Consider the following 20452-nt stretch of genomic DNA (forward strand, 5'->3'; position numbering starts at 1 on the left):
CGCCTCCTGCATCTTCAGTATCGCTCCTTGCCCAAGCATCCGGAACTAGTAATATACTTAGCATGTAAATAAAAAAACTTCTTTCCCATAAGAAAATGCAAAGGTAGTAAAACAGAATACAACGAGCAACCACAATGAAACTACTGAAACTCACGAAACAGAAACCGCGAGCCAATAACCAGAGAAGGGTGGGGCTCTGGATTCATCTGCTGCATCTAAAAGAAAGAAAATTAACAGGTAAGAATATAATTTTTCCTTCCTTAGCAACAGCAGCAGATGAATTCAGAGACTAGTGGGATGTAGCAAAGCAATCCTTAACCAGGGCAGGAAGTGAACACCACCTCTACAATGACCAAAGCAACAGCAGGCTCCGTCCGCGCAGCCATACGCAACCAGGAATGCATACACAAGGAATGCTGAGAAGAGGAACCAGCCTCAAGACAGATCTCCTCCAAGGAGTAGCCATTGCTCCTGCTGAACAGTAAGTTTGTTCATCAAAGGCTGCTTCCCTAGAACTCCGGAAGGGAGCTAATGTGGAGAAGAATCCAATAAAGGAAAAACCTCCAAAAGGAAGCATAAGCCCCAGGTGAAGACGACTGCAATGTCTGGAGAAGAGAAGAAATAACCTGCATCGCATAACCCTAACACTTCAGCCATGACTGTGCAAAAGCTAGGGCATAATATCAAAGTAGGACGAATATCCATGTTAATCAGACCTTAGGTGAAAAAATCCATAGATACCAGGAATCCCAACAGTTCGGCTGCCGAAAAACTCATCAGATCCGCATAGAATGGATGGCGCAGCCAATCTGCAGATTCTCTAATTACTGTGCCCTGAAAGCGAGCCTGAGATGGGAAACCATCCAAGCAGCAGCCAGGGGAAAACACCGAAAAAAGAGAAACCAGAGGCGAGAAAAAAAGCAACGCTGCTACCCCCTCTGACTGCCACTCCCTATGTCTGCTGACGAAGCGAGGAAGCTTTGAATATCGAGACGAGGCCATAAGGACTAGTACCAGGAGATCTCACCCCTATACAAAGAGCTGGAACGCCTGAGCAACTAGTTCCCAAGTGCCAGGAACAAGAAGATTGCACTACTACTAATTAGTATCGCTAAAGAGCTGAAAGGCTTACATTAGATGGTCCATGCTCAGATTTTGTGGTGAAAAAGTCTACCTAAACTCTTTTCCTGTCCCGCAAAAATAGCTGCCAACAGAAGACGAACATGAGATTCCACCCATGGAAGAAGAACCATAATATAACTCGCCAACTGAGTACAGACAAACTGCCCTGGCTGTAGAGAAATACCATCAACATAATGCTGACCTAAAAAAAACCTTTAGTGGCATTCTGGAAAAATGGTCCGAAACACCAGACACGGTAGTTCGACCATGCTACAGAGAAGAAGAATGAACAAGTACTGAGTCGCCTCGAAAGACCAAACTCCTTGAGCCGAGGATAGAAAGCACTGAGCCCCCCAAACCGACAGGCTGGTATGTATGGTGAATATGAGCTAGGTGCTTAGATGAAAGTGCTTCAATAGAAGGTGCTTCAAACATAAAGTGCTATATGCCTGAAAAAGAAGAATATAAATTGCACAATAAATAAAGTGCAAATGCTTAAAGCTGCCACAGTATATCGTATTCAAATGGCTCAAAAACAGCACTTATCTCAAGAAGCTGACAAGCTGGTAAAGCATATTCTAAAAGTCACTCCGACGGCTGAAAAGCTCAAAAATTGAAAATGGCATCCATAGTGCAACTTCTCACTAGTTGTTCCTTCGTTGTTAAGTGAAAGTGCATGAGTGCTTAAATAAAAGTGCTTCAATAAAGTGCTAAATGCCTGAAATAAAGAAAATGAAGCACAATAAATAAAGTGCAAATGCTTAAAGTTGCCACAGTATATTGGACTCAAATGGCATAAAAATAGCACTTATCTCGATAATCTGATAAAGCAAGATCTAAAGTCACTTCAATGGCTGAAAAGCTCAAAGCTGGAAATAACACTCAAAATGCAACTTCTCACTGGTTATTCATTCGTTTTTGAAGCTGGAAATAGCACCCAAAATGCAACTTCTCACTGGTTGTTCATTCGTTCTACGGGCCCCGTTTCACCCCAGAGGGGCTTCATCAGGAAGCTCACTTAAACATGAGTACAATAAACACAGTTAGAAAAAATCATTCTAAGTTAATTAAATATCTAGTATGGTCTTACAAACTTACTTTGTGTCTGCAGGAAATCAATTCAGTACACAAACAACCATATGTAAAATGGCGCTTTTATCTAAAGAGACGCTTGCACATGCGCATTTTAATCCCTTGGAACATGACAAAATTTAAAGTGATATTCCATGTGTTATAAAGCTAATGACTGATATACAAAAAAGAAAAAGAAAAATAAAAAGAAAGAAAAATATCAGACATTGAAGAAGACCATCCATAATGTAGTATTAGATGAAACTCGACCACTCAACTTTAGAGTTCAAACCGTGTGGATACACACTGTTTAATCTAAATATCCATCTAGATTCACGTTGCTTAAGACGTCCAATGCGATCTCCTCCCCTAGATGACTTAGGTTCTATGTCAATTACAAAACAGCATAAATCATAAAAAGAATGACTTTTTGATTGACAATGTTCAACAATCACTTCAGAACTCCGACCCAACTTTAAATTTGATTTATGTTCACGCATACGGGTTCTTAAATCACGTGACGTCATACCAACATAAATCTTGTCACACGGACAAATGATTAAATAGATTACAAAGTTGGTTTTACAGTTGGTAAAGTTCCTTAAAGTATATCTTTTTTGATCTTGAGGATTAATGAATTCCTTACATTCTTTGGTGATTTGACAGATATTACAACTACCGCACTTGTAATGTCCTAACACAATGTCTTTGAATGAGCATTTTGATGAAAAAGACGAGGGACTAAGAATTTCTTTTAGATTTTGGTTTCTAGAAAAAGCAATTCGCAATTTACTATTTTCAAAACAAGGATGTAAATTAATAATCTCCCAGTTTCTTCTGATAATGTCAGCAGCTATCTTGCTTTTGGAGCAATATCTCATAATGAATGTATGTTGATCTTCCTCTTGAGTAGGGATACCTTTAAGTTGTTGCAGCAAATGATCACGGTTCAAATACTTGGCACGCTTCCGGGCTTGATGTAATGTGTTTTTAGGATATCCTCTCATTGTGAGTTTTGATGATAAATCTTTTGATTGTATATTAAAGTCACTGAGTGAAGAACAGTTCCTTCTAATTCTGACCATTTGAGAGAAAGGGAGGCTTTCTTTTAGCTTTCTTGAATGACTGCTATCAAATTGCAAAAAAGTATTACGGTCTGTTGGTTTGAGATATACTTTCATAGAAAAGTTATTGTGCAAATCCAAAAAGATATCAACGTCTAAAAATTGAATATTATTGGTTGAAGATTTTAAGGTAAATTGGATATATGTATCACAAGTACCCAACCAAAAATGAAATTCATTTAATTCAGAAAGGGTTCCACCCCACAGCATGAAAATATCGTCAATAAAGCGATACCAGCATAAAATTTTATCTGCAAAGGGGGAATGCTGCACCCATTCTTTTTCAAAATTACTCATATAAAGGTTAGCGATGGATGGTGCAAACGCTGCCCCCATCGCTACACCTGATGTTTGCAAATAAAGCTCATTATTGAACATAAAAAACAAACAAACAAACAGCAGCTCAAAACAAAGTAGTCCAAGGCAGATACAGAATTCTGCTAGGACCTTGTCCGTCCTAGATAGTAATGCTTAACCACCTGGAGCTTTAACCTGCTAGCAGCAATACATGTGGAATAATTGGACTTGTCCTCTGCCAATCTCTGGGGTTAAGACTCCAAGATTTTTCACTACATAGGAGCTTCCCTCTAACAGGAAACCTCTTAAACTGGGTCTTGCAGGTTGTATCTAATGACCAACTCCTAGATGAAACCGAGACATGCCTGAAACCCTAATAAGATCATAAAAGACACCTGCTATGCAAGCTATACCAGATTTTCCTAGGCGACTCCAACCCTCCACTGATGTTTCCTCATGAGATTGCTGAACCCACTGGAGAAAAGATCTGGAGACATGGGCACTACACACAGCTGCCTGAAGTCCAAGTACTGAAACTTCACATGTTTGCTTTAAAAGCATCTTTAATTTGCAATGATCTTCTTAATAACAGCAGTTACCAAAGCATCCACTTTGGGTTTATTTTTTTTTTATATTTCTTCCGTCACAAAGGACAGAACTTAGTTGTAGTTCTATCAATCTTGAGATCTGCCTCAGGAGCAATGTATTTCCTCAGTAATAAAGTTTGAGCTGCCTGGTGCACCAGAAAAGCTTTAAAGGGCTTTCTTTCCTCCTCCAGAATTGGATCTCCCTCTGAAGCTACTTCAGGAACCAGAGATTCAGAGATGCTTAAGGGTTTTAGCAACAATTACCACTGTTGTTTCCCTACAATGGGACAAACCATAATATGATCATCACTTCAGACGCCCCACCTAAACACATTACAAGCAGTACACTCCAACAGGACCTCTGATCATGATGAATGGGACTCTCAATCCTCTAGAACTTCCATTCTTGGTTTCTTGGATCTTCCCCACCCTAAGGGGCAGCCTGATCATCTGCAACAGGTTGTGGCACCCGAGACCTTTTTCACAAGTAAGCTTGATGTAAAAGTAAGACGCTGAAAGGAAAACACCCAAGGGCCCCAAGTACCCTCTAGAAATACCTGAGGCTGTTCCCTGAGGCACTGGGTCCATTAAAAGCTCTCTTTGTTTGCTAAGAGCAAAACTAGGCTCAGGAAGATAAATGCTAGTAGCAAGAGTTAAAAAGGAGCTCAGGCAGCAACAATATATCTTATGCTCTCTGTCTAGGAGGTTTCCCCTTTAGTTGATATACTCCCCTATTCCTGCATGGCAAGAGCCATAATAATCTGAGGTTCCACAGAAGGAACACTTGACATGCTCCACTGGGGCCTCAATGTCTTGCCATGCTCTGAAAACAGCTATCTGCATCCAGCTGTAAACAAACCAATACAGCATGGACAAGCCCTTTTTGCACTGGATCGGATGCAAATCAGCCTGTTTGCTGCTGGCTCCCACTGAAGCAACACTAAATTGTTGTACCAAAAATAACTCCTCCTCCACTAAAGCAGCATGCCTACTGCTCCTGGTAAAATTGCTTTACTTCTTCTGAGAAAGTATTTGGTTTGACTCTATTTAAAAAGGAATTTGTAAGGAATTTGAAAAGGAGGAAGATACAGCCAGCAAAAAAAATTACTGCCTAGCTCAAGGGAGATGGGAAGAGACTTGAACTCCTCTGAGAATTCCTCTTGTGGCTTCTCTCTCTTTTTTGTACTAATCGCTGGAGTCCTGTCCTTTCTCTGTGTTCGGCTGGTCACCCGGGCTCCAACTGGCCAAAGAACTAGCCACTTCAAAACAAATGTATGATGGTGGGAGGGTTCTCGAGTGGGCAGACTTGTTGGGCCATAGGCCCTTTTCTGCCGTCATATAGCACAGTTACTTACCGTAACAGGTGTTATCCAGAGACAGCAGGCAGATATTCTTGACTGATGGGTGACGGCACCGACGGAGCCCCGGTACGGACACTTTTAGAGTGATTGCACTCTAAGAACTTGGAAAGTTCTGGAGACCGCACCGCGCATGCGCGAGTGCCTTCCCGCCCGACCCCGGCGCGCGGTCCCTCAGTTAAAATAAGCCAGCTAAGAAGCCAACCCGGGGAGGTGGGTGGGACGCAAGAATATCTGCCTGCTGTCCCTGGATAACACCTGTTACGGTAAGTAACTGTGCTTTATCCCAGGACAAGCAGGCAGCATATTCTTGACTGATGGGTGACCTCCAAGCTAACAAAAAGAGGGATGGAGGGAAGGTTGGCCATTAGGAAAACAAATTTTGCAAAATAGATTGGCCGAAATGTCCATCCCGTCTGGAGAAAGCATCCAGACAATAATGAGATGTAAAAGTATGGACTGAGGACCACGTAGCAGCTTTGCAGATTTCCTCAATAGGCGTGGAGCGGAGGAAAGCCACAGATGCTGCCATAGCTCTAACTTTATGGGCCGTGACAGAACCTTCCAGTGTCAGCCCGGATTGAGTATAGCAGAATGAAATGCATGCCGCAAGCCAATTAGATAGCGTACGCTTAGAAACAGGGCGTCCCAATTTATTCGGATCAAAGGACAGGAAAAGTTGGGGCGATGATCTGTGGGGCTTAGTACGCTCTAAATAGTAAGCTAAAGCCCGCTTACAGTCCAAAGTATGAAGAGCCTGTTCTCCGGGATGGGAGTGAGGTTTGGGAAAAAAAAACAGGCAGTACAATAGATTGGTTGAGATGGAACTCAGAGACAACCTTAGGAAGAAACTTTGGATGTGTACGTAGAACCACCTTGTCATGATGAAAGATTGTGAAAGGTGGGTCAGAAACTAATGCATGGAGCTCACTGACCCTCCTGGCAGAGGTGAGAGCAATAAGGAAAAGTACCTTCCAAGTGAGAAATTTGAAAGTGGTAGTAGCTAAAGGTTCAAAAGGAGGCTTCATCAAAGCGGCGAGAACCACATTGAGATCCCAGATTACCGGAGGAGCTTTGAGAGGTGGTTTCACATTGAAAAGACCTCGCATGAATCTGGAGACCAGGGGATGAGCTGAGAGAAGTTTCCCCTGGACCGGCTCATGAAAGGCCGTAATGGCACTGAGGTGGACCCTGATGGAGGTAGACTTGAGGCCAGAGTTAGACAGAGAAAGTAGATAATCCAAAAGTGTTTCTACTGCAAGAGATTTGGGGTCATGATGATGAAGGAGACACCAAGAAGAAAACCTCGTCCACTTTTGATGGTAACATTGCAGAGTGGCTGGTTTCCTGGATGCGTCCAGAATGGAGCGAACAGGCTGAGATAGGAGAAGATCAGTTGAAGTCAGCCCAAGAGATACCAAGCTGTCAGGTGTAGGGACTGGAGGTTGGGATGTAGGAGGGTTTCCTGATCCTGTGTAAGCAGAGATGGAAACAGTGGAAGCAGAAATGGATCCCTGGAACTGAGTTGAAGTAGAAGGGAGAACCAATGTTGCCTGGGCCACCGTGGAGCAATCAAGATCATGGTGGCTCGTTCCCTCTTTAGTTTGAACAAGGTCCGAAGCATGAGCGGGAGAGGAGGGAAAGCATAGAGGAACAGATTGGACCAATCCAGAAGAAAAGCATCCGCTGCCAGACGGTGAGGAGAGTAAAGTCTGGAGCAGAATTGGGGCAACTGATGATTGTGAGGAGCTGCAAAAAGGTCCACTTGAGGAGTGCCCCATTGGGTGAAGATGGACTGTAGGATTGATGGATCGAGAGTCCATTCGTGAGGTTGGAGAACTCTGCTGAGCTTGTCCGCTAAGTAATTCTGTTCTCCCTGAATATAAATCGCCTTCAGGAATAGGTGGCGAGTGGTGGCCCAAGACCAGATTCTCTGAGCTTCCTGACATAAGAGGCGAGATCCTGTTCCACCCTGTTTGTTGATGGAGGAGTGTGTGGCGCAGTGGTTGGATCTACAGCCTCAGCACCCTGGGGTTGTGGGTTCAAACCCCGCGCTGCTCCTTGTGACCCTGGGCAAGTCACTTAATCCTCCATAGCCCCAGGTACGTTAGCTAGATTGTGAGCCCACCGGGACAGAGAGGGAAAATGCTTGAGTACCTGATTGTAAAACCGCTTAGATAACCTTGATAGGCGGTATATAAAATCCTAATAAAACTTGAAACTTGATGTAGTACATGGCAACCTGATTGTCTGTGCAGAGTAGAAGGACTTGAGGAAATAGAAGGTGTTGGAAGGCCTTGAGGGCATAGAACATTGCCCTGAGTTCCAGGAAATTGATGTGGTGCTTCTTTTCCTGAGGAGTCCAAAGGCCTTGAGTTTGGAACTCGTTCAAATGGGCTCCCCATGCATAAGGGGAAGCATCGGTGGTGATGACCAGTTGATGAGGAGGCAGATGGAACAGAAGGCCCCTGGAGAGATTTGAGGATATCAACCACCATTGTAGCGACCGACGAAGAGATGATGTCACAGATATGTGTCGTGAACAAGAGTCTGTCGCCTGGGACCACTGGTTTGCCAGGGTCCATTGAGGAGTGCGCAGGTGAAGACGTGCCAGGGGTGTGACATGAACTGTGGAGGCCATGTGACCTAATAGAATCATCATCTGCTTTGCAGAAATGGATTGCTGAGGCAGCACCTGCTGACAGAGCGATTGGAGGTTGTGAAGACGGTTGTCCGGTAAGAAGGCTCTCATCTGGACAGTGTCCAGCACCGCTCCAATGAATTGAAGTCTCTGTGTAGGAAGAAGGTGAGACTTGGGTATATTGATTTCGAACCCTAGGAGTTGCAGAAAAGGATGGTCTGGTTGGTGGCCAGAAGGACAGTTTGAGATGAAATGGCCTTGATTAACCAGTCGTCCAGGTAGGGAAAAACCTGAAGGTGGTGCGAGCGTAGAAAAGCTGCTACGACAACCAGACATTTTGTGAACACCCTTGGAGAGGAGGCAAGACCGAAGGGGAGCACTCTGTATTGGTAATGACAGTGATTGACCATGAAGCGAAGGTACTGTCTGGAGGCCAGGTTGATTGGAACGTGAGTGTAGGCCTCTTTGAGATCGAGAGAGCATAGCCAATCGTTGTGATCGAGGAGAGGATAAAGCGTAGCTAGAGATAGCATCTTGAATTTTTCTTTGACCAAGCATTTGTTGAGGTCTCGTAGATCCAGAATTGGTCTGAGGTCTCCTGTTTTTTTGGGGACTAGAAAATAACGGGAGTAGAATCCCTGCCCCCTCTGATCTAGAGGAACTTCCTCTATGGCGTTTAGAAGTAGGAGGGATTGAACCTCCTGAAGAAGGAGGGCAGAGTGAGGAGTGTGCAAAGCAGACTCTTTTGGTAGACTTTGGCCCGGAAGGGTGTGAAAGTTGAGAGAGTAGCCGTGGCGGATGATGTTGAGGACCCACAGGTCCGAAGTGATAACTTCCCACCGGCTGAGAAAGAAAGAGAGTCGTCCTCCTATCGGTTGAGGGAGGAGGGGAGATGTTTGAACGCTGGCTATGCCCTGGAGAATTAAGTCAAAAGGGCTGAGTCGACTTTTGCTGAGGAGGCTGCTTGACTGGTTGTTGCTGCTGAGGTCTAGGCGCTTGCCTCTGTTGTTGGCGCTGCCTCCTAGGCTGTTGAGTGGAAGACTGCAAGGGGCGAGCCACAAAACGCCTTTGATAGGCCGATTGTTGTCTGAATGGCCGTGTGGGTGGAGGTTTCTTCTTGGTCTTAAGAAGGGTATCCCAGCGGGTTTCATGAGCCGAGAGCTTCTGGGTCGTTGAGTCCATGGATTCTCCAAACAGCTCATCCCCTACACATGGGGCATTAGCCAACCGGTCTTGATGATTAACATCAAGCTCGGAGACTCGGAGCCAGGCCAAACGGCGCATGGCTACAGACATGGCTGTTGCTCTTGAGGTAAGCTCAAAGGTGTCGTATATGGACCTTACCATGAATTTCCTGAGCTGGAAAAGAGATGCAGAGCATTGATGGAAAGCCTCACGTTTCCCCACAGGAAGGTACTGCTCAAAGGAAGCCATGGTGGTAAGGAGATGCTTCAAATAAAAAGAAAAATGAAAAGCATAGTTTCCAGAACGATTAGCAAGCATCGCATTCTGGTAAAGTCGCTTACCAAATTTGTCCATGGCTTTACCCTCTCTGCCAGGAGGAACAGAGGCATAGACACTAGCTCCTGAGGACTTCTTGAGGGTGGATTCAACAAGGAGTGACTCATGCGGGAGCTGTGGTTTGTCAAACCCAGGAATAGGGATCACTTTATACAGGGAATCCAATTTGCGGGGGGCTCCCGGAACAGTAAGAGGAGTCTCCAAATTCTTGTAAAAGGTTTCCCTCAGGATGTCATGCAAAGGGAGTTTCAAGAATTCCTTTGGAGGCTGGTCAAAATCAAGGGCGTCTAGAAAAGCTTTAGACTTTTTAGACTCAGCCTCCAAAGGAATAGAAAGAGATTCACACATATCTCTTAAAAAAGAGGAGAAAGATGTGGAATCAGGTTTTGATGAAGTGTCCTGAAGAACAGGCTCGTCTTCCTCTGATGAACACTCCCCTTCTGAGAGGAAAGGTTCCTCAGAATCTCCCCACAGATCAGGGTCCCGAATATGGGAACCAAGGTGCCGACTTTCAGGGGTGGATGGTTCCTGGTGTCGGGTCTTGCGTACCGATTTACCCGACCTCATCGATGCGGTACCGGGTGATGTTATCGGCTGCACCGGCGCCGAAGTCTGCACCGATTGGTGATGAGACCTGGGCTCCGGCGCGAGGACAGGCATCGACACCGATGAGGCCGAGTGTACCGGTACCGAAAGGGTGGATGCCGACAATATAGGCTGTTCCACAATCGGTACCGGGGGCTCAGTGGGGACCGACACCGGAAGGCTCGGTGTCAGGAGAGCTGGCAGGAGCTTTTGGAGCTGGTCCTTAAGCTGTGCTTGTAAGATGGCCGCAATGCGATCATCGAGGGAGGGCACCGGTACCGCCTTTTTCTTCTGCGGTACCTGCGGTGCCGCTCTATGCCCCGGAGATGAGGAGCCCGATGTCGAGGGACTCACCTCGATAGGGGCGGAGCGCTTCCGCTGGTGCCTCACGGTCGGCAGGACTGGACTCTCTGCAATGGAGACCGGAGGACGCTCCAGCGGGGAAGGCTTCTTAGCCGGCTTACTTGTATGCTGCGACGCCGATGCGGTATCGCGCGGCGTCGATGAGGTAGGTGCCGACGAAACAGGTACCGGGACCGGTGTCGAGGACGCGGGGTCGGACATGTCGGTGCCGAAAAACAGTCTCTGTTGTATTTCACGGTTTTTCAGAGTCCGCTTTTTTAAAGTGGCACAGCGGGTGCAGGTGGAGGCCTGATGTTCCGGACCCAGACACTGTAGGCACCAGTTGTGTGGGTCTGAAAGGGAAATAGGCCTTGCACACCGCTGGCACTTTTTGAACCCGGGCTGAGGGGGCATGAACGGAAAAACGGCTTCTGCCAAATCGAAGGCCGAGGCCTCGATGATGGCAGCAGGCCCTGCCGGGGCAAAACAAGAAAAACTCGAAAAAGTCAAGATATTTTTTTTTTTTTTTTTTTAAATGAAAGAAAAAAGGAAGGGCAGAAAAAACCCAACAAGTTTACGCGAGCGGGAAGGCGAAGGAAAAAAATTTTTCAACAGCCGTTGAAAATGCGACTTCTTAGCTCCGCGGAAACTAAGAAACTGAGGGACCGCGCGCCGGGGTCGGGCGGGAAGGCACTCGCGCATGCGCGGTGCGGTCTCCAGAACTTTCCAAGTTCTTAGAGTGCAATCACTCTAAAAGTGTCCGTACCGGGGCTCCGTCGGTGCCGTCACCCATCAGTCAAGAATATGCTGCCTGCTTGTCCTAGGATAATCTATGTTTCTATGTTTAACCCACCATTATCTGCAAGAGGCAGAGGAAAAAAAAGAAGCTGGCGAGTATGTACAACAGGGTACCCTTTATAGGGCTGAGTTCATAAGTGATTGGCCCCCATCTCCATCTGCTCGTTGATGAGCACAACCCATTGGTTTAACACAGACCAGCCTGGTGACTCAGTGGTGGTGCTATGCACTGCCATGTAGAAAGTCTTTTAAGTCATCACACAATAATCTTATTAACACATAATGGTTAACCACAAAATTAAACTACACAAAGCACACTGTATACTTCTCAACATTCATTCCTACCAGAACACAGATAACCCCTATGCAAACACGGGACCACAAACTAAAAGTACTAATATATACAAACAAAACCCTAAGATTCAAGACTCTACATGCAGTACAACCCCCAGGGAAAAAGAAACAAATGTATTTCTTCCTGAGCAGTGCAAAATATAGACAGCAGATTAAACTTCTCAAAATTGACACAATTCAAACACTAAATTGAAAATAAAATCATCCCCCCTACCTTTGTTGTCTCCCTCCCTCTATGCTGTGCCTCCCTTTGGCGGGTGTCTTACCTTCTGGCCAGCTCCCACCTGGCTGTTTTATGCAGCCCGCGGTCCAATGCCACCAGCGTTATCTTGTGGCTGGCTCCTTCCTCCACACAGCCGCAGTATGCACATCCTGTGCCTGAACCGGAAGCTTTCTCTCTGATGTCGCAACATCAGAGGGAATGCTTCTGGATGAGGCGCGGGATGTGCAAGGAGCCACTGCACGCGGCTTCGTGCACACTGCGGCTGTGAGGAGGGAGCGGCCACAAGATAACACCGGGGGCATTGGACCACGGGCCGCATAAAACAGTCAGGCAGGCCGGATTCGGATCACAGGCCTTGAGTTTGACACCTGTGATATAGGTAGTGTTCATATCCTCTTTGAGAGATTACTGTTCAAGGACATTACCTACAATAACTACAGGGCTTCAGAAGGAGGCCCTGCTGCACAGCCTCCTCAGTCCAAGACAGTCACTGCAATGACTAGATAGTTGTGAATGAAGGTTTACGGCACCAGATCTGATTGATCTTGCGGCCCATAAGGTACAAAAGAAAGCTGCCAGGTCCAAAAACAATAAATTTCAGAATGATTTTATTTTTTAATGCTACTATATTTTTGTTATGTCTCCAAATATAAAATGAAATATAAATCATGCTTTGCCTCAGTGTTCGAGTGTTCTAATGTGTTTTGGGTTATTTCTATTTCCCAACACTCAGGTAGATGATATCCTTGGCATGGCAGCCTCTTGTTGCCTTTTCTGGGAGTGTTTGCTCTGATGCATCCATGGAGACCAGCAATTCATAGTTTTAGTTGTAGAAACAAAGTACTAACTCAATTGCAAAATTTAGGTCAGACATAAACAGGTTAGCACACAGAAAGTTCTGTACATTTGCTAGTAAAATTAGTATGCTGGTCACCTGAAGATGAAAACTTTCACATAATGTAGAAATTCAATACACTGCTGTCTGATATCCTCTGCTTCATGGTGGACGATTGCTGCTTGGCCTGAAAAACAACAAAAATTGTACATACTGAACAGCAGTGACTACAATGAACATAAACTGCAGCATCCTTTTAAAGAATAAAGGTATTTGCTGGTTACCAAACTATTCAGCTCATTTGAATTCTAATAAGAGCCTGTCCTATCGATGTGGTGCTATGCCAGCATTTCACTTAAGTGAAGGAAACATACAAAAATCTAGCCACACACAAGCAGACTGTTCTTCATTTCACATTCTGGAAAGGTTTTCAATATATTCTAGCTAATGGGGAGGGAAGTTCTATCTTCCACCGTTACATTTTTCGGCAAGTTTTTTTCATGGAATATAAGAACATAAGAAATGCCTTCACCGGATCAGACCGAGGTCCATCAAGTCCGGCTATCCGCTCACGTGGCGGCCCATTTAGGTTCTCTATTATGAAAACCTGAAATTACCGTATCCCTCAATATGATTTGCAAGAAGATGTATATCCAACTTGTGCTTGAAACCCCGAAGAGTAGTCTCCGCCACAACATCCTCAGGAAGAGAATTCCAAGCGCCCACCACTCGTTGTGAGAAACAGAACTTCCTGGCATTCGTCCTGAACCTGCTGCCACCCAGTTTCAGGCTGTGACCTCTTGTCACATACCTTTAACACAAATTGAGTTTCTTTGTACCAATCGCATATACAAATAAACATATAAAATAGTAGTTGTATAAAGTAATTAAGCAGAAAGCATGAATGAACAAGTCAGAAACTCTTGGAATTCTTTCCGATCCCTTTGTGCGAGTATGTGTATGGTGACTTAGCAGCTGTGGTATTGCTGGTCTGTCCAAATTCTCCCTCCAAAAGTCTGTGAAACAGAATTGTGGGCCCAGAGTGCTTTCATAAAAATTTAAAAAAGGAACAAAGTAAAATAAAGGTAGCTTTTGCTTCCTCTTATACACAACAGCACACCTTTATAAGCTGCATAACAGGCAGGCATCTGCAAATTGGACCTTTTGCTTTTGATTCTCCCTCTTTTCCTGCATCTTCAGATAGACAAGGTACTTCTATGAAGCTGGAATGCATACTCAGCCAAATCAAGTTACAGTCCATTCTTGTTATTTGCGGTAGTATGGTTCTCAAAAATGTTTGTGAACCGCAAAATCACACATAACGAAACTTTGAGTCTATGAGAAAATAGAGATTAGGTTCCAGGAGTATATGCTGCGCCTCAAAACAGGGTTAGGTTCCTGCACGGGATAACACTTGAAGTACCTGTAATTCACTCTCTGGATGCCTGGGGGCCATATCCAGAAGTAGACATTTAAATACTTGCAAAGTATTAATATAGAACTAAATCTTTTTCAGAGAAGGGCAAATGGTAAAACTAGAGAGCATAAATTGAGGTTGCGGGGTGGAAGCCATAGGAGTAATATTAGGAGGTTCTTTTTCACGGAGAGAGTGCTTGAGGCCTGGAATGCCCTCCCTCCCTCCCTGTTAAGGTTAGTTTTGAGCTTATAGGGAAGTTAGGTTAAACTTGGGCTTTATTACATAACTGTCCAGACCAGGCCTGAATTGTATTTTTTTTTTTTTTTAAAGAGAATTAAGCTGTCAGAATTATTGATCCATGCTGGTAATACTGAAAAAAAAAAACACTGCAATGTGGAGCTGAATTGTTTAGTCTAGATAAGATCATAGGACAGAAGAACCATGGTAGAAGGCCATTTAGGTCATGCTGATCTGGGACAATCCTGCACACCCATGAAGGTGGTCAGAGGGCAGATCTGCTGAGGCTCCCTTTTAATTGGCCTATCAGAGAATGGGTCGTGTATTCCCTTTCTGGAAACGTCAATCGCTCCTCCTAAACTTACTTGCTCCACTTCATCACTGACGCTGAAACCGTGGATTGAAGACAAAGTTTTATTTTATTTTTCTTTCCAGCTTATGATTTATCTTTAATCTTATCTATTGTTTTGCCTTTTGTCTTTGTTTTGTTCTATTTCTATCATTTAAATTTCTCCAGAATTCTACTGTTCAACGGCTCCCCCTTCTGCTTCTATTCCTTTCTCTCCTCTCTTCTACCTTCCAAAGTATTTAGATCAATGCTGTCTTGTTAAAATGTTTATTTTATTTTTATTTTTCCTCTAACTCTACTTTTCACTTCTCTATTACCCTCCAGGTACTTTAGTTAGATTGTGAGCCTTCGGGACAGTAAGGGAATTTTTCAAGTACCTTTCTTATTTCTAATCTTAATGTATATTTTCTGTAAACCGCTTAGAACCTAACGGATGTAGCGGTATATAAGAAATAAATTACATTACATTACATTACATTACATTAAGCTGACCTCATAGGACCAATTCCCAAGACGTAATCCTCAAGCTGGACCAATCATGAATTGCCAAGCTCCGTTACTTCCATGTTAGCCTGTCAACAACCAATGACAAGACTTACCTTTAATGGTTATGGAGACAAATCCTATATAAGAATGGATTTCCCGGACATTAAAAAAAAAAAAAGAAGAAGGAGGAGGAAGAGGAGAATGAAACTGTGAAAGAGAACTGCTGGCATCCAACCCTGCAGAGGGACTGGAAAGATGTGCCATGGAGAAGGATGTCTTGCCGGGAAAGATGGAAAGGGGGGTACGACAATCTCTATCTGGGCAGAGATGAGAAATGCTGCTACGGTGAAATTTTGTTTTAAATCAGACTCTTTTTAGAACAGTACTAGTACTAGTCTGACAGCAACTAGCAAAGTTCAAGCACATTCACTAAACAAGGGGTAGGCTAGAATAAACACATAGAGGGACATAATCAAAACATACGTCTAAGTCCGATTTGGGTTTATGGCGCAAGACACCCAAAGTCGGCAGTGGGGAAATGCCCATTTTAAAATACATTTTGAATTTTTTTTTTTTCCCCCCCCCCAAAAATCGTCTTTCTGGACATCCAGGCTATTGTTCATCCAGACCGCCAGGATGACTACCTTTATACCATATTTTCAACCAAAATTTTGTCTAAGTCCCAAACACCCAGAACAAGACCATTTGGACATGGGAGGGGCAAATCTTCTAATGGACTGGACATCCAAACATGGCAACAAAGCACTTGGGCACCTTACAGCACACTGCTGTGAACTTCACAAAAAGGGTGCCAGATCAACATCTCACCAGAACTCCCTTATAGGTTATGGTGAGCCCCCGAAAACCCAATATACCCACCTGTCTACAACCTCAATAGCCCTTATGGCTGCAGGTGACATCTATATGGCAGTAGAGTAGGATTTAGGGGTTTTTGGCAGGTTTTGGTGGGCACACATGTTCCATTATAAATGTAGTGGTTAGAGTGGCTTATGGGCCCTGGGTCCTCCTCTCTATGGTTCACCCCCCAGGCTATTTAAGGCACCTGTGTGCAGCTCTACTAGGCTTTCCTATACCAGGTGCCCCAAAATCTTGATTTATATTCCAGTTTATACTGTACTTTATCTCTCCTCCCCCCAAAAATGAAAAAAATATACCTATAAAACTACTTTATCATTCTGAGTTGGATTTTCAGGTGAACAATGGGGCAGAGATGACTATTAGCATTGATGAATAACTTGCAAATGCAAGCTGATAAAGGCCAAAATAGACTCTTGGTTTTGTTCAACATAGATGGCATTTGATACAGTCAATTATGGTTACAGGAGGTAAGAAATGGAGATATAGCTTTGTTTTGGTCAACTTCTTTTCCTCTGCCCCCCCCACCTCCCCAGCCATCAGCAGTTTGCTGGGAAGACAAATATCCAACCCTTAAATTTCTTCAAAGAGGATTTCCACAAGTTTGTCTGTGCTCAGGGCTAGCCATACCATTAGGCAAGATTAGGCAGCTGCCTAAGTTGGTAGCAAAGAGCAGCTGAAGTCAAACCAATGCAATAGTCCTGACAGCCACACAAAAACATAAGAAACATCATCCCGTCTTTTAGGCACAGGGAAACTAGGAATTTCTAAACAGCCTATGCACCCAAGTAAATAGCTTCTGGAAAATGCCCTTGTTAGAGATAAAAGTTAAAAAAAAAAAAAAAAAAATTTAAATGTATGATATTTAATTAAGCACTTTTATAGGATTGTTTTGGGAGGCATGGCATTGAGCTGACAATGATCACTTTTATTAAAATCTTAGGGGGGCTGTCTAGGGGCCTGAACACCTATGAACCAACCCCTATCTGCATTATTCCCCTTATTAATATTTATATCAGATCTGTGCAGGGCAATTCTATGAAGTACATAATCACAGATAAATATCAATTATGCATGTACATAACTAGAAACACATATTTATGCATATATGCCAAAATTCCATCTAAGCACTAATTTGGTAAATTCACACACATTTCATAGTGTGTATTTTATAGGTATGTGTAAACATAATGGGAGTGTGAGAACAACAGGATTAACACTTATGCGTATAACTTATACATGTAACTTACAGATTTAAAAAAGAGGCTTCAATAGGGGAGGCCGCATGCACTGTGCAAACAGAAAAATCCCAAACTGGGCAATATAGATAAGATATATTGATAAGATGTGCTATATACCGTATATACTCAAATATAAACATATCAGAGTATAAAAAGAGATACCATTTCTGTAACTATGGCAAATTAACCTGTAAACTGTATATCCTATATAATAAAATGCTAAGCGCGCATGCGCACTCTTACCCCGTGTTCCCTGATCCGTCGGGCTGTGGCAGGTAAGAGTACGCATGTGCGTGTCTAAGAACCGGCGACAGGTAACACGCCACGACTCCCCCCCCGCCCCTTTAACCGGCACCCCAGAAACCCCCGTTGACCCTCCCAGCCGACCCACTGCGAGACGAACACAAACCTCCCGGCTCCAGCAGCGTCTGAGGCACAGTAAACACGCTGTTTCGCATCTTTCTACTGGCCTAATTTCCTCTGCCGCGTCCTTGATGACATCATCAGAGATGCGGCGGAGGAAATTAGGCCAGTAGAAGACCACGAAGCAGCGTGTTTACTGTGCCTCGGACACTGCTGGAGCTGGGAGGTTTGTCGACTGTCTAGCGGTGGGAGAGTCAACGGCGGTTTCGGGTGTGCCGGGTAGGGTCGGCGCGGGGGGGGGGGGGGTTAAATGGATACATGCTGCTCAGGGGGATGGGAGGCAGGCAGGCAGGCTGCCATCGGAGGTGGGATGGGACAAAGTCTGTAAGATAATGATGGGGACATAGGAAGGAGGCACTGGGGTCACTAAGGACATAGAAAGGGGCACTGAGGGCACTAATGACATAGGATGCACTGAGGACACTAAGCAGGACAGAGGCACTGGGGGCACTAATGACACGGGAAGGAGGCACTGGGGGCACTAAGGACATAGGGAGAGACACAGACAGACAGGCAGCGTGCAAGGAGAGACAAAGAAAAAAAAAACCCAGACAGACAGACATCTACTCTAGCACCCGTTAATGTAACAGGCTTAAAGACTAGTTATGTATATTGGTATCAGTGCAGAAGCGATGCACACAGAAAACTGAAAAAACAGTGGTGTCGTTGAGTGGTCAGCATCAGATAACTGGATGCTGTGGTGACCTACGGCACCTTGAAATATGCACCGGCACTAATAACTGAACAGGCGGTGCAGCAGGTTGACTTCAACAACGAAACATACCGAAGAGAAAAGTCAACCTATGTAGCTGGAATGCAATGGCATAGATATATGGTCCAAAATCAAACTCGGGGAATATAAAGCTAATGTTTGGTGGATCCAAATGATGAACAATTCAAGTATATAAATAACCGATCTCCTCCCTATATCCTTTTAAACTTAATACATTATTTCTGAACTAACTTCAGAAGTGCTCAGAACCCGCAGGTAGAGAAGCCGCAAACGGGGACACACCCCAAAATGCAAACCCCCTTGGTCTATCATTGCAATTCCTCCTACACTGAAAGTCTGCTTTAATAATCTTATTATATTATTTTATTGTGATTTTATTCTTTATATAAAGTGCTTAGTGCTTGAAATTCATGCTTAAGATTTCAATCATTTCATATGAATGCTAAAAAAGTCCATAACCTGGTGAAGTCAATGAAGCTGACAGGTTCTGACTCGTTTGTAATGTGTCATAATTGGAATATGGCACATAAGATAAACCTCTTGTAAGAACCGAGGTTTCCAATGTGGACCGAGATCTTTTGGATAAATTAAAAATATTTGATAGACTTTCTTTGATACTGACTGGTGGGGACACCTCCCTCGCCCACCCCCTCTTTCTCTTGTTGAGGCTTGTGCTGGAAAATTTCTGGTTTGAACTCTAACAATGGTGGGTTAACGGATGGACACTGTGGATCCACCAGAATCACTGGCACTTCAGAAGTCATCTCCAGATCACTGGAAGTTTGAGCATAAGCTGTTTTTTTCCTCTGTCTTAATCTGCTATTCCGACCCATCCAGGGATACACAAATCCTTTTCTGTAATCATTCTCATCCCTCCTGAACTTGTCTATTTTTGTGGTTTGCACCTCATTCCTAAAATCTTCCATTTGCTTTTTAAATTTTGTTAATTTATCCTGAAATGTCTCTGGAGTCTCAACCTGCTGTAATTTCGTAATCTTATTTTGATAATCAGATTTATAATAATAATAATTTATTCTTATATACCGCCAAAGCCATAATAGTTCGAGGCGGTTTACAATAAGAAGTGCTGGACAATCAGAGAAATAGTCACAATGTAAAATCATCAAATACATACATACGGAATAAAAGAAGTAAAAACTATAAAATTCTTAGGTTACAAATCAATTAAACAATTTCGTTTTTACTGATTTTTTAAAACTAAAATAGGATGAGGAGTGCATAATAATGTTACCCAGCCAATCGTTCAATTTACCTGCCTGGAAAGCAAGAGTTCTGTCCAGGAATCTTTTATAACAGATGAACAATTCCACTTTAGTAGATTCAATTATGAGTAGCATAAGATCTTGTGGATTTATTATTGGCAAACAGCTAACCCCCGCCTCGGTCTCAATCGAGAGGTTGAGTGGTAGGCGTTTCTACATTAGGTTTAGGGATTTAATTGGCTAAGGAGAGAGTGATGTAGCCGAACAGGAAATGCAGCACTGAAGAACGGAAGGTCCTCTCCAGCAGTGTCATGGAAGTTTGTGAACAACTAACAGCAAGTAGTATCATATTTTAAAACATTCTATTTCTTTGTTTGTTATAGGAGAAGTAGTAGTCCTTTTGGTTGTCACAAGAAGTTGTGGGTTCTCTGAGGCAGCCCACGAGGGCAAAATGCGTCAGAACCTGATAGCACCATCACAGTCAGCTTCATTGACTTTACCAGGTTATGGACTTTTTTAGCATTCATATGAAATGATTGAAATTTTAAGCATGAATTTCAAGCACTAAGCACTTTATATAAAGAAGAAAATCACACAAAAAATCATATA

The 20452-nt window shown here is 43.8% G+C and overlaps 1 protein-coding gene across 2 annotated transcripts in view; it reads right to left on the reverse strand.

Moving 5' to 3' along the window:
• The window catches only part of MMS22L (MMS22 like, DNA repair protein), a 122208-nt gene that overhangs the window by 84220 nt on the left and 17536 nt on the right, over positions 1-20452 (reverse strand). For both annotated transcript variants that reach the window (XM_033935773.1, XM_033935774.1), the window contains exon 5: positions 12958-13045. In XM_033935773.1, the coding sequence (XP_033791664.1) occupies positions 12958-13045 (88 nt within the window). The remainder of the gene's footprint in view (positions 1-12957; positions 13046-20452) is intronic.

The sequence above is a fragment of the Geotrypetes seraphini genome, chromosome 3 (assembly GCF_902459505.1).
Source record: "Geotrypetes seraphini chromosome 3, aGeoSer1.1, whole genome shotgun sequence".
Lineage (NCBI taxonomy): Eukaryota > Metazoa > Chordata > Amphibia > Gymnophiona > Dermophiidae > Geotrypetes > Geotrypetes seraphini.